At 36.8% G+C, this 12298-nt stretch overlaps 2 protein-coding genes across 4 annotated transcripts in view; one reads left to right on the forward strand and one right to left on the reverse strand.

Moving 5' to 3' along the window:
* Positions 1-2591, forward strand: part of stk10 (serine/threonine kinase 10) — a 41513-nt gene extending 38922 nt beyond the window's left edge. Inside the window, exons 18-19 of the mRNA XM_041265699.1 lie at positions 179-292; positions 948-2591. Of these exons, the coding sequence (XP_041121633.1) occupies positions 179-292; positions 948-1097 (264 nt within the window). The 3' untranslated portion in view covers positions 1098-2591. The remainder of the gene's footprint in view (positions 1-178; positions 293-947) is intronic.
* A 2793-nt stretch (positions 2592-5384) lies between these two features.
* LOC121324161 (SH3 and PX domain-containing protein 2B-like) overlaps positions 5385-12298 on the reverse strand; it is a 46915-nt gene continuing 40001 nt past the window's right edge. For 2 of the 3 annotated variants that reach the window (XM_041265700.1, XM_041265701.1), the window contains 5 exons: positions 10885-11002; positions 9712-9911; positions 9370-9419; positions 9048-9173; positions 5385-8691 (listed from right to left, as the gene is read on the reverse strand). In XM_041265700.1, coding sequence (XP_041121634.1) covers positions 7129-8691; positions 9048-9173; positions 9370-9419; positions 9712-9911; positions 10885-11002 — 2057 coding nt within the window. In that variant the 3' untranslated portion in view covers positions 5385-7128. Of the gene's footprint in view, positions 8692-9047; positions 9174-9369; positions 9420-9711; positions 9912-10884; positions 11003-11855; positions 11865-11995; positions 12080-12298 lie in introns of all 3 variants that reach the window. The other variant, XM_041265702.1, reaches the window with a different exon arrangement.

Raw genomic sequence — 12298 nt, forward strand, 5'->3', positions numbered from 1 at the left:
GAACTGACTGCAAGGCATCGGGGCTAGTCTTGGGCTGGCTGTCCATAAATACAGAATTGCAGTGTTTGTTGCACTCCATCCTAAACCCTTTTTTTTATGCTGTATGTTATGGTTTTTGTAAGCAGTCTATACAAACTGCCTTTCTGAAATTCGTATTCATGTTCTATTTAACATACAGAATGAGAAGTGCCATCTTCTTATTGAACATGAGACCCAGAAACTGAAAGCACTGGATGAGGAACACAACCAACAGCTAAAGGACTGGCGAGACCAGCTCAGACCCAGGAAAAAGGTAAAACAATTTGTATGTGCTGCTCACTACGAAATATCAGGCATAGCTTTGTTACATTTAGACAGACAGGTCCATGCTTTTTAATAAGCACTAACGTTCTCACACTGCTTTTTTATTTTTACTTGTTCTGAACATGGCAGGCTTGTTTTGAAAAGGCGGTTGTTACAGATGCAGAAATAAAACATGTCTGGTTTTTAAGCCAGTCTGTTATGGTGGCTTGAATGTTTGCTTTTTGGGGGAATTTAGTTTACAGTGTATTAAACAGCAGGAATTATGAAAGGTTAGTCTGCCTAGAGGCACAGTATCAAAATCTTTATGCATTTTCTAGAAGCTGATTTCATTGTTGAAATAGTTTTTGTAACGCACACCTGCCACAAAAAAACATACTTGCAAATGCAAATTGTTTGAGTGGAATGTATTGTAATATTATTGTAAGAACCCACTTATCCACAGAAAGGAGCTGTTAAATAAATGCTGTCTGGTTGTATATATTTCAAATGATTGCATTTCTCGCTAACAATTTGGCTCTGCAAATTGCTTTGACGAGAAACAGTGGTTCTCTTTTGAATTATTGATTCAGTTATTTGTATAGGTAGCGTTTATCTGCCTGATTTATTTTCAATTTATTTTTTTGTTTTATTTATTTTGTTACCAGGCACTGGAAGATGAGCTGAACCAGAAAAAGAAAGAACAGGAGGAATTCTTTAAGATGAGTGAAGATTCTGAATACAAGAGCCCAAGCTCTCCTAACAAAGTTGCCAAATTCTTCCCCTTTAATAACTCCACTGATGTCTCCACTACCTAGCTAGACTACAGCCAGTTGTCTTACTGTGAACTCAGGTCCAATGTGAAGGTGTGTAGCAAGCAGTGGTACAAGATACAGAATCAGAACACACACACACACAAACCAGTCAACCGTTTGAAAGCTACGAGGTACCGTCGTCTTTTTTTTTTTTTGTTAACATTATATTGGCTGGCTCCAAATTATAGAAATTAGAATATATATTATTTGTATAACATTAATACATTGTAGATTTTAAATTGTGAAAAGGGGTCTTTTCAGGTATTCTCAGCTCAAATGTTTTTTGCGTTATGTGTATTTTATTTTTTAAGTTTGAGTGTTCATACTAATTCTGAAATGTTCCAGTTATTTTGCATGCAATTTGAACACCATTTACTTGGACAGTATGTTCAACACATTTATGGAGAGTTTTTATTTAGTCACTAAATCTGTATTTTGTTGTTAAAGTAGCTCAGAATGGACTGCCTGTTGAAATAAATAATGAAGGTAGTAATACTGTAATGATATTTCAATACACTGGATGTGAAGCGAGGCACTAAATAAAATAGCCTGTCTAAATTTACAAGAGCCAATATAGAATACCATACCAGTGCTATATGTTATTGGGGGGGAGAGTAGTTTAAATATTATGAAAACAATGTTGATGTATTTTGTATAAGAAAAATAAATTCGCATATACAGTTGATAATCAGATTTCTAAATATATATGTTCCAGTTTCTACTTGAACAGTTTAATGCACTGTAAACTTCCAGAAGATATGTTTATTTCTTTTGATTGTGTCACTTTGCCAAGAAAGCAACCTTTTATTGAAAAAAAAATGTATAATTGAGTTTTTTTGTTTTTTTTTTTTTTTTTTTTTTTTTTTTTTTTTTTGTGGTGTAGGCTTTTTTTTTTTTTTTCTCCTAGTGGGCTAAAAATGTCCCTTCAAGAGTTCTCTCTGCAAATTGGTGTCCAAACAGTGGCACTAAAATTAAAATAAAAAAAGAATTGAAAGCTTTAAGCTTGGCTGTGGACAAAAGGTTTTCCCTGCATTGCCAGAATTAAGCATGAAGTTCTTCCAGCAGTTGCTGTTGGAAACTGAGGGTGCCATGTATTCACCATGCAGGACTTTGTTTAGCGCACTGTATTTTTTAAATCGGGTGTGTCCCTTTTGTTCTTTTCTTCTTTCAACACCACAGACTGTAAAATAATTTACCTCACAAAGCTATATTTTTAAGTAAATGCACTTCTATAACTTAAGGAATTCAAAATAGTTTAGTAACTCCTTCTTAAAATCGTTCCGTTCTTTTAAATGGGCAAAGTTGGGTTTGACAGCAGTGCAGATCTACAGAACGCACAATTAAAATACTGTGTTCAGTTAACAATTGCCTCTTCATTTTAGAAACCACTATGTTGTAAATAAGAGTCTTATAAAAATGGCTCCTGAATGTCTCTGGTACAAAGAAGAAAATAAAAATAACCTGTTCACCTTTTTTTTTTTTGTATTATAAATGTTTGCTTATCTTCACACTGTGTGTATGTTTTGTACACTGAATCTTAACGTCTGATTTTTTTATTTATTTATTTATTTATTTATTTATTTTACCTAGTACCTTTTGGTTTGCCTTTACAAATCCCCTTTTATACTTTGGCACCAAAGTGTGTATTTCCACCAATGGAGACAGACGTGGTTCATTCAAAGGATGACACTTCTCCTGTGCCCTATTTAAATATACCTGTTCTAATTGGTTACAGCTCAGCAGCCTCTAATGTTGCTGTCCTATCTTAAATAACTCATAAGCATGTGGAACCAAAATACTGTTATAACATCTTCAACTTTGCCTACAATTACAGTTTCTGTACCTTGACAAGAAATGCATAATCTGCTGAGTGTGTAGAACACTCGCTACATACTGCATGCAGTTTCTGGTGATTTTAAGTGAATCTTGTAAGCAGCATCTGCAAGGATTAAGTTCTCTATAAAGAAACAGAAATTGAGTTTAAGAGGGCCATTGCACATCACAAAATCATTCCCTGGTATTCCACGAGTAAAAGCAGAATAGCGTTGTGATGCAACGGTTTGTTTAACTTTGTGCACTAAATAAGATAAGCATTGGCGTTTGAGAAGGACATCACCAATTGCATTTCCCTGCAGAACTGCAGTTCCTGAATGGCTATGTTGTAATTGAGATAATTCGATAGATCGATCTATCTGTAATATCACACACACACACACACAAACACACACACAAGATAAAAGCTTTGTGCTCAAGATCACTTGTATTTATTTTTGTATGTATTCATTAGAATTAGGGCTTCTAGTTTTTATTTTCCTCTTAAACCTTAATTAATAGTTGTTAAGCTTTAACTGAATACCTGATTGTTTAAATTAGCGACGCACTACTAGAAACTAACGCAGTTAACAATCTGAATTCAGCAGTTGGAGCCAGAACGCAATGCAGGTTCAAATAGAATCAGGTGGGATCAATGCACATTGTTTGTTAACAATCAAGGCATTAGGGTAAAAAGAAATAGCTTCCTTTGGTAATTCGTGTTCGATTAAGAAAGCGAATTGGCTCAAAAGAACTTTAAAAGGGACATTGCATGTTCAACAATAAAACCTGAAAACCAGAAGCCCTAATTATAATGATGTATGACGGGTGGGGCCGTGTCCATTTTTTTCTTAGCAGAATCATTGTTTTGCTGTGTTCTGTGGGCCATAGCTGTCCATTGATGCTGCTTTCGAGGTGACTGTCACAAGATGGCGCTGTTTTTAAACATTAATGACTGCTCCAGTCACAGCAGATATGCAGAGCCAAAGGAGAAAGCCTGTTGAAAGACAAGGTCAATTATCTACAGGTAATGACCGCTGCAGAGGATATTAATTTTGTAATAGAACAAATGAAGGCATTTTTAAAATGTGTTTTTAGGTAGATCTTTAACTTTGAGTTCATGTTTAAAGCATGTTTCAACAAAGTGAGCACTGTATTCTGAACCTGTATGGCTTTCTGAGAGGTTTATAATCTGTTGGCTGACAGAAAAAAAAAAAAAAAAAAGAATGATCCTAGAGACATTATTAAACCTGTCTGTGCATCCTTATACAATCAGATGCTCTGTTTTTCATGTAAACTTTTCAACACTTCCATATAGTTGCACCTAATATGATTATACAGTTGGTATTCACAAATTAAAAAGCCTTTCATAGCATATGCAGTACATTTCTAATACTAAATAAATCACAAACGCAGGATCTTGAGCTATGAGAAATGTTTATTAAGTTTGTATAAAATGAACTTTTGCAACAAACAAAAAAAAGCAGGGGCAATAAAATTACATTTTGTAAGTCTTAAAAAATAAAACACTGTTTTATTACAGTACTTTGACTGTACATCAGAAAAATAGCATCCCATCAAATATCCAGCTTGAATTCAGTTTCCATTCCAAAAGACAGGCTTTATTCAGCAATAGGAAACTTAATTCTGAGAAGGCACAGTACTCGATAAAATAATAATCATTAATAAAAAGGCGGTGTATTGAAGGACAAATATATTCTACTGCTGCATACATTTTAGTAGTATTTTATTAAGTAGCTTCTGGAGTAGTAGCATTTTGTTAAAGTAAATTAGGCCTGGATGTATTTAGTATTGATAATCCATAATGACATTATGGGAATTGCTGAAGGTTAATCATCCAGTAAAACATTTTCCATTTCCCCCTGACAGTTACTGAACCCAACTACCTTCAACTACAGGCGTGTATGTAACTCCTTACAGTGGGAAGGTCAGTTCATATAACATTTTCATTTGTTTGTTAATGCTACATGTTATATATACTGACTTGTCAAGCTGGCTTCTTTTCAAGGATGACATTTTAATTTGAATCCTTATATCACCGTATTTCACTGAATCCAATATATTTAAAATATACTTTGTACTGCAGAGCGCACAACTTGAAATGTTCGTGTCTGTAGTTTGTGACCTCTGAAATGCAGTTTCATTTTCAAATGCTACCACTAACCATCCCTGGAGTAAAACAGATCCAGTCAGGCTTCAGAACTGATATAACCAGCAGCCTCTGGTGGGTCGTGTGGAGTACTATACCAATGCATATAGTGGTTTTACCTATACCCAACAGTGTGATTGATCTGAATTGCTCTACTGAACAAAAAGAATCACACTTTGCAACCCAGCTAGTCCCCCATTATTGCACTTCTACTGACACTCATAACAACAAAACAGCTATAGCTATACCTATCCCCCCCCTCCCCCTCCCCCTCCCCCCCCCTCCCCCTCCCCCCCCCCCCCCCCCCCCCCCCCCACACACAAATGTGATTTATTTCTAAATTGCTGTATTGCAGAACAGTGTTGTTTCTACTAATTGGGAAACACATTTAAAATCCACTGATGTGCTTTAATATGATGCACAATGTATAATACCTGCATTACTTTTTGTTAAAGAACATAAAAGTTTAAAAAAAAAAAAAAATTGCAGCTAGGTTATAGCGGCTCCTGGCCTTGCCAATTTTGTCTGGTACAGATTCCACAGAGGTGACTGCATCAGATCTCACCACGTTCAAACCCTTCTATACCAGAACAGGCATTTAGAGTTTCTGTTGGCTGGTTTTATACCTTCAGACCAAGTGTTCTGGCTCAGCTTGAGGTAAAATCCTAAAGAAATGTCTATGGTTACTTAAAAGAAGGCCCCCTTCCCTGTCTTAATATTAGGTATCTACTTATTCCATACTTGAAACCAGTCAAGCATTATTAGTGTGTTAAAACAGAAAATATAATATTGCATTATACAGCTGATCAAAGCGCCCCAGTGAACAAACCCTGTTCTTGGCTAACAGATTTCCATATCATAGTTCACACACATGCTGCACAAACGAATGCTAGTTTAACTAATTCTGAAAAATGAAACCACTACATTGAGAGTTTTCATGGTGAAACTGTGCAAGCCGTGCTTAAAGAGCACACTAACTGGGTTTAGGTGACATTCATAATGGCTACTACAGATGCAGCAGACCACTACTTCGTATGGTGAAACATGGCTCCGAGTAAAAGTTACGCATTCCAAGGCCAATTCCACATGAAATGAAGGTGGTCTTGGTTAGGGCTGAGAATTTTACAGACAGATATTTAAATACGCTTCACCACAGCACATCTATGAGCTAAGCTTCCAACACAGCGGGTTAACGACATAAGTTATATCTAATTATAGTTATTATGTATTCACATTTTCTTACAAAAAGCCACAGTGAATGAACCCTGGTCTATCAATGGCAGGAGGCATTAGATAAGTCTACTGTAATAACTGAAGGTTACTTGAGCAATCAACTTCCCCTAAAAATGAAGTAGGATAACTACGCTTTGAAAAATATTTCGATTGCATTTTATGTGAAAGACATCCTCTGAAATGTATGGTTTGAACATTTTGAATGAGAAACTATTCTGAGGTATTCTATTGTTCTACCTAACTCTAGTTTGGCAATACTTCATAGAAAATGTGCCTCATTCGTTTGTTGTATATATTTTTCTCCTACAGTCTACACAGCATTGTTTCAGTTAATCCAATATGCACACTTCATTAGGATAACTTGACTTATTTGCATATGTTTTAATTTGTGTTATACAGAAGCAATAGAGTATGTAAGGCATAAAGTACTGCAGGATATAGATTCTTTTTTTCTCAATGCTCTAAATATAAAAAGTTGTATTAATAAAAAATGATAACATGACATTAAGGTGGAAAACCAAAAAAAAAAAAAAAACGGAGTAGCAATACTCCAATGTGTTTGAATATGGAATCTGGTTTAAGTTCTCCTGTCCAAAATACAACTAAATTGACAGAAAACAGGTTTCAGTAATACTTGCTTATGGGGCATTTTTTAATTTATTTGGCTAAAAAATATACGTCGTTGTTGTTCCACCTTTCAACAATGGAATGTGATGAAATGTAATTATTAAAAGGAACCACCTATAAATTAAAAAAAATATAAAAATTAAATATAAAGTAACAAAAAAAGTTAAGAAAAAAAAGCATTATGTTTAACATTTATTGTTTTTTGGTCAAAAAATTGGAAGGGATCCAGCCCTCCCATATTGGCCCACCACTAGCAACTTTACAAAACCACCACCCACTGGTATTCTTTTCTTGCACATCAAACACTGTCCCTTCTTTAAATCCAGAGGTTTGCTCGTCTCCTTCAAAATCAGCAATAGCCACATACTTTCTTTCCTGTGGCACATCACCTTCCTTCCGCAAGGAAGGAAGCTTTTCTTTAGGAGGGTCAGGTTTCTCCAGTTGCTTGTTCAATAGCTTTGGCCCCAAGGCCCCCTTTAGTTTGGATTCATCCTTAGAAGGAGGTGGTATAAGTGCCTTGGGCTTTGGGGGCCCAGGCCTGTGATGTATGCTGGAGGGTTTGACCTCGGGCAAATCTTTCATAGACCCCTTTGCTTCTGTAGGACTGGATGGGGCTGATGATTGCTTTGGTGGTGGGGGCCTTCTTGGTGGAACAGAAGGCCTTTGTGGGGCTTCTTTCGAAACAGAGATCTTTGGTGGTTCCGTCTCCCCTGTTGAGATTTCAGGAACCGGCTTGCCAGGGAATCCTTTCGGTCTATCGCTTTGACCATGACCATTGTGTTGTTTTGGGGGAATCTTTGGTTCCATGTTCCCTTTGCTGGTTGAAGGCACATTATTAAGGGAGTTATTAACTGCTTCTTGCTGCGAAATGTCCATTTCAAAACTTTTGTCTGTGGGTTTTGCGGGTCTAAGCTTGCTTCTGAGATTGGTGATGTCCACCTTGCTTTCTGTTTGACCTTCTACCCTTGGAGCTGGAATTGGTTTGGGCCTCACTTGGGGTTTCGGCTTTGCAAATGTCATCTGGCCAACAGGTTCAGGCTTTTCTTCAGATGGTTCTGGTTTTGGCTTCCCTGGTTTTGCGACTGGCTTGAGGTTGAATTTTTTAACCTCTTTTGCCGATACCTTATGCCCACATTCTAGGCCCATCTCGTTTCTGAGATATAACACCTTATTCTTTTCTTCTTTTTTCTGATCTGGGACCTTCTCTCCTTTAAAAGGAGCAGGTTTAGGTGGCATCATGGGTAAAATTACCCCTGGGGCAGGCAGTTTAGGTGGAAGGCCTTTGGTTGGGTCAAGCTTTTGTTTCTCTGTAAATTCTACTTCTAAGCTCTTGTTTATCGATTCTCTTCTTGGTGGCAGGGCAGGTTTTTCTTCAACTGAAGGGCAGATGGGGTCAGTTTGCACAACTCCTGAAAATGCACTGGAGGCTGCCTTGTTGTCTGGAAAAATGCCTTTTACTGCGTCCTTAGTTTTCCAATCTTTGAGCTTTGGTTTGGCTGACAAACCATTGCTTATGGATGGGTCATCAGGAAGAGGCTTTGAAAACCAATCTTCACGACCATCATCATGGGCAATGCTGCTGGTGGTGCCATTTTCCAGTCTAAGTTGTGCCATTTCATTTGGCAGAGGAGCCAGAAAGTTTGGCCGTGTTGCATTGCTGGTTTTCTTATATTTATCAATAAATGTGATGGGGGCCCAACCTTCTTTTTCATCAATTTGAATGTACCACCACCCACTTGAATTTTTCTCTATAACCTAGGGGGGTAAAAAAAAAAAACCTATAAAGCAACCTTTATGCCAGTACTTGATTCCAAATGTCATGGCTGCACTATGTTGTATAGGCATTTTTAGCAGCATGTTTTAATTAATTTAACATAAAAACTGGAATTTGTTGCATATGCTCATAGAATAATAAAGTCCAATAAGCATAATCTATAAAACAGCACCAAGCAGAACATGCAAAACGAGCCACAAAAAACTTCTATGAATTAACTGTTTGTCTGTGCTGTTTTTCAAAATTATTATTCATCATCTCCAGCTCTTCAACACTATGTTTAGCCTTTAGACTGAACACTTTACAAAAGTGGACTTCCATTTCAACAGTATCTTACCTCCACTTTCATACCAGCTTGAAAACTAATGCCATCAGGAATGGTGGTCTGGAAGTCTGCTATGGTATAATACTCCTCTTCAACTTGAGGAGGAATTGGTGGTTTAGGTAAATGTAATCCCTTTGGCTAGAAATGAAAGGAATGAGTTAAGTCTTAGTACTTATGATGTCACCCGTCTCTAGTATGGAAGTGCAACAATGCATTTAGCACATCTTGTTTTCATCACAGTTGATAAATAGCTACAAAACTAGGTACCATAATTGCATAAGCATTTTGCTATGATGCTTTCAGTTACGGTTCTAAAATCTGAACATGTACTCACTATAGTAAGATCCCGTCGAGGTGGGGGGCGATGTCTTGCATCAGGAGATTCTGTTTAAAATAAACATACATTTATAAACCTTTGATTTTTTTTCCCTGGACAGTAGTGTTACTTTACAAGCCTGCTAATTGCTTTACTAACATTTACCATTCCTGTTATCCCACCTTCCTTGTAAGTTATCAGATTTAATAAAACTATGTAGCAAAGTCATTATGTCTAGAGAAGTCCTTCTTGGAGGATCTTTGGAGCTTGGGATGATACACAATTTACAATATAGCATTTTCCTTAACATAGGCTAATACTTATCTGTCAAAAAGGCATGATACTACACTTCATACTTACTGCGTCTCACATCGGCAAAGGGTGAAAAACAGGCTTCTGTCTTTATGTTGTCCCTTTCTTTGGCAGCGTTTGCCTGCCTGGAGAAGCCGTCTAGGTCAGAGGCACTTGAGTGAGCGGGGCAGCCTGTTGGCAGTTTCTGGGACAGCAAATCAGCCTTTTTCAGGTAGGAAGCAGGGGCCCAGCCCTCCTGGCCTTGATACCTGCCAGGTTCGAATTCAGCAATATCCAGTCAATAATGCCACCAGTGTTCATAAACATTATGTTTGACCAATGCAAAGGTTTGGAAAATATGCTGAGTCAGGCCAGGCGCAGTCAATAATGTGCCATTGAGTACAAGGCAAATTACTCTTTCACAAAAAAATATTTCCATAATCCTCAAACTGTCAAGTATGACTAGTCTGTGGTTTAAGGAGCTTTTAAACTGTGATGTGAGTAACTGCCCAATGCCAAGAGTCAACAACTACAACCACTGCATGTTAACTCATTAGCTCCCAAGGAGTTTTAAACTACTGCCAAATACCTTCTGGTATAAAGTCAATTTACCTGTATTGCTTAAAAAATTGTATGCAGTGATAGCTACTGCTCACATATTTATTATCGATAACATGTGCTTGGGGTGTCTTTTGCGTTCTACACCTCCTCAAAGCCCTCTGCTAATTACAGTACAGTGCATGTCACTAAAGGTGGTTGTCATTAAGACAGTCAAGGGGTTAATAAGTCAGTAATGGCTGTACTTTTGGACAGACTTGGTAATATTGTTGTACCACCATCTCTTAACATTATAGCATTCTAAGCCATACTAAAAATTAAGTTAAATTGCTGACTCATGTATAATGCATGGTCAGATGCACTTGGCTTTTTAGCGGAATTGAGACCAGGAACAGATTTAATTGAACATCCTTCTTGGCTTTCAGTCAAGGTTCCTTTCACAATGATATGAAACATTCTGCCAAGCGTACAGTCTAACCTTTACTCCAGGGTAAATAGCTTGAGATCCATTACTGCATTTTGTGTCTCAACTTGTTTTTGTGGCTAATGATCATTAAAATACTGTATTATTTATTTTATTATTTTTACAATAGTACGATTTTATAAACACACCTAAGAAAGATAAACTGTAGCTAGAACTATTGCCCCGTGTTTACTCCGGTTTTAATTTGGACTCAGAATTACCTGATTTTCCACCAGCCCTCCAGGTTTTTCTGGATAACCTCTACAGTCATTCCCCCGTCCAAATTAATTTCATCTTTATCCCTGGCAGTGTACGGGTAAATAACTGTATATTTCTCCTCTGGAAAACAAGCAAACAAAATGCTTCATGATATTACATATTTTTACACATTACATGCTAATGTCCTGTTTTGCCACCACTAATAAAAAATCAATTTGTGAAGAACTTCAAAGCATACGGTACTGTAAAACTTAGTTTTTTAAGTAATTATGATATTTTTGGCTGACAGGAAATTGTAATATCTCCATCCCTATTTTAGACCAACTGATTAATGCAAATAAACGTTGAACACAGGCATTGCCGTAACTAGCTATGAGGACACGAAGGTCGTGTCCTCGGTTGTTTTTTTGCATCATCAGTGCTGATTCTCATGTAAAAATTCTGGTAAAGTAAAACCTTACTTAAGTTACTCCTTAATTTTCTCTGTTGGTTTGCTGTTTAACATATATTTGGAGGTTGGATAGTAAATACCAAGCAGACATATAAATACTGCAGCTAGATCTGGAAGCCTAAGTTTGACCTCGGTAGAATGTCAGCTCTGGTAACGAACACAGGAAAGCTCAGACAGCACAGGATGCAATTGCTAGACAATTACTGTTGGGCTGTTGTCATTATTAAAGACCAAATATTATATGCTTTTTTCCAATGACTTTAACTCCAGGAAAATCAAAACTGATTTCACTGAAAAAACTAAACCTCCTCAACTTTATTTTGCAAATGATTCATGCATTTTCCTAAATAGAAGGATTTACTCAGTCAGTGGCCATCACCACATATTGTCCTAGCTAATATATGTCAGATTATATCTCTTCCCTTGCTTTATGATACTGGAACACCTAACTACATTCAGGATAAAGGCAGATTTTGGAAAGATATGTATGCAAAACGAGGATATACATGAAATTTACTTTACCCAGCCTTTCTAGAATTCAATACACAGCATCAAATTATGACAGCAGAGAGAAAAAAAGAGTGAAATATATTAGGTATATTTGTTAAATTGAAAATAAATGTGAATACGTATAATATATCTCCATTAAATTTCAACATAACCTTGTTTAGAAATGATTTCCCCATATGTAAACATGATGTCACTTCTCAATGGCTGTATCCTGGTATTTTTAAGTAGACTAACATCTTTCAAAGAAAGTAATACAAGTTTAATGCATTAGTGGGTTAAACAGAAATAATAGGACAATTTAAATTTAAAAAGCATCTAACAAGAAGTCCTATCATTTTTAAATGCAGGCGACTCATACCAAACATCTGCCATGCTTTATAGACACTAGAATGAGACTCCACATCACATGCAACACAAGTACAACAGTACAAGCATGCAGGAGCACAGTCACATAT

This window comes from Polyodon spathula, chromosome 12 (assembly GCF_017654505.1).
Source record: "Polyodon spathula isolate WHYD16114869_AA chromosome 12, ASM1765450v1, whole genome shotgun sequence".
In the NCBI taxonomy this organism is placed as follows: Eukaryota; Metazoa; Chordata; class Actinopteri; order Acipenseriformes; family Polyodontidae; genus Polyodon; species Polyodon spathula.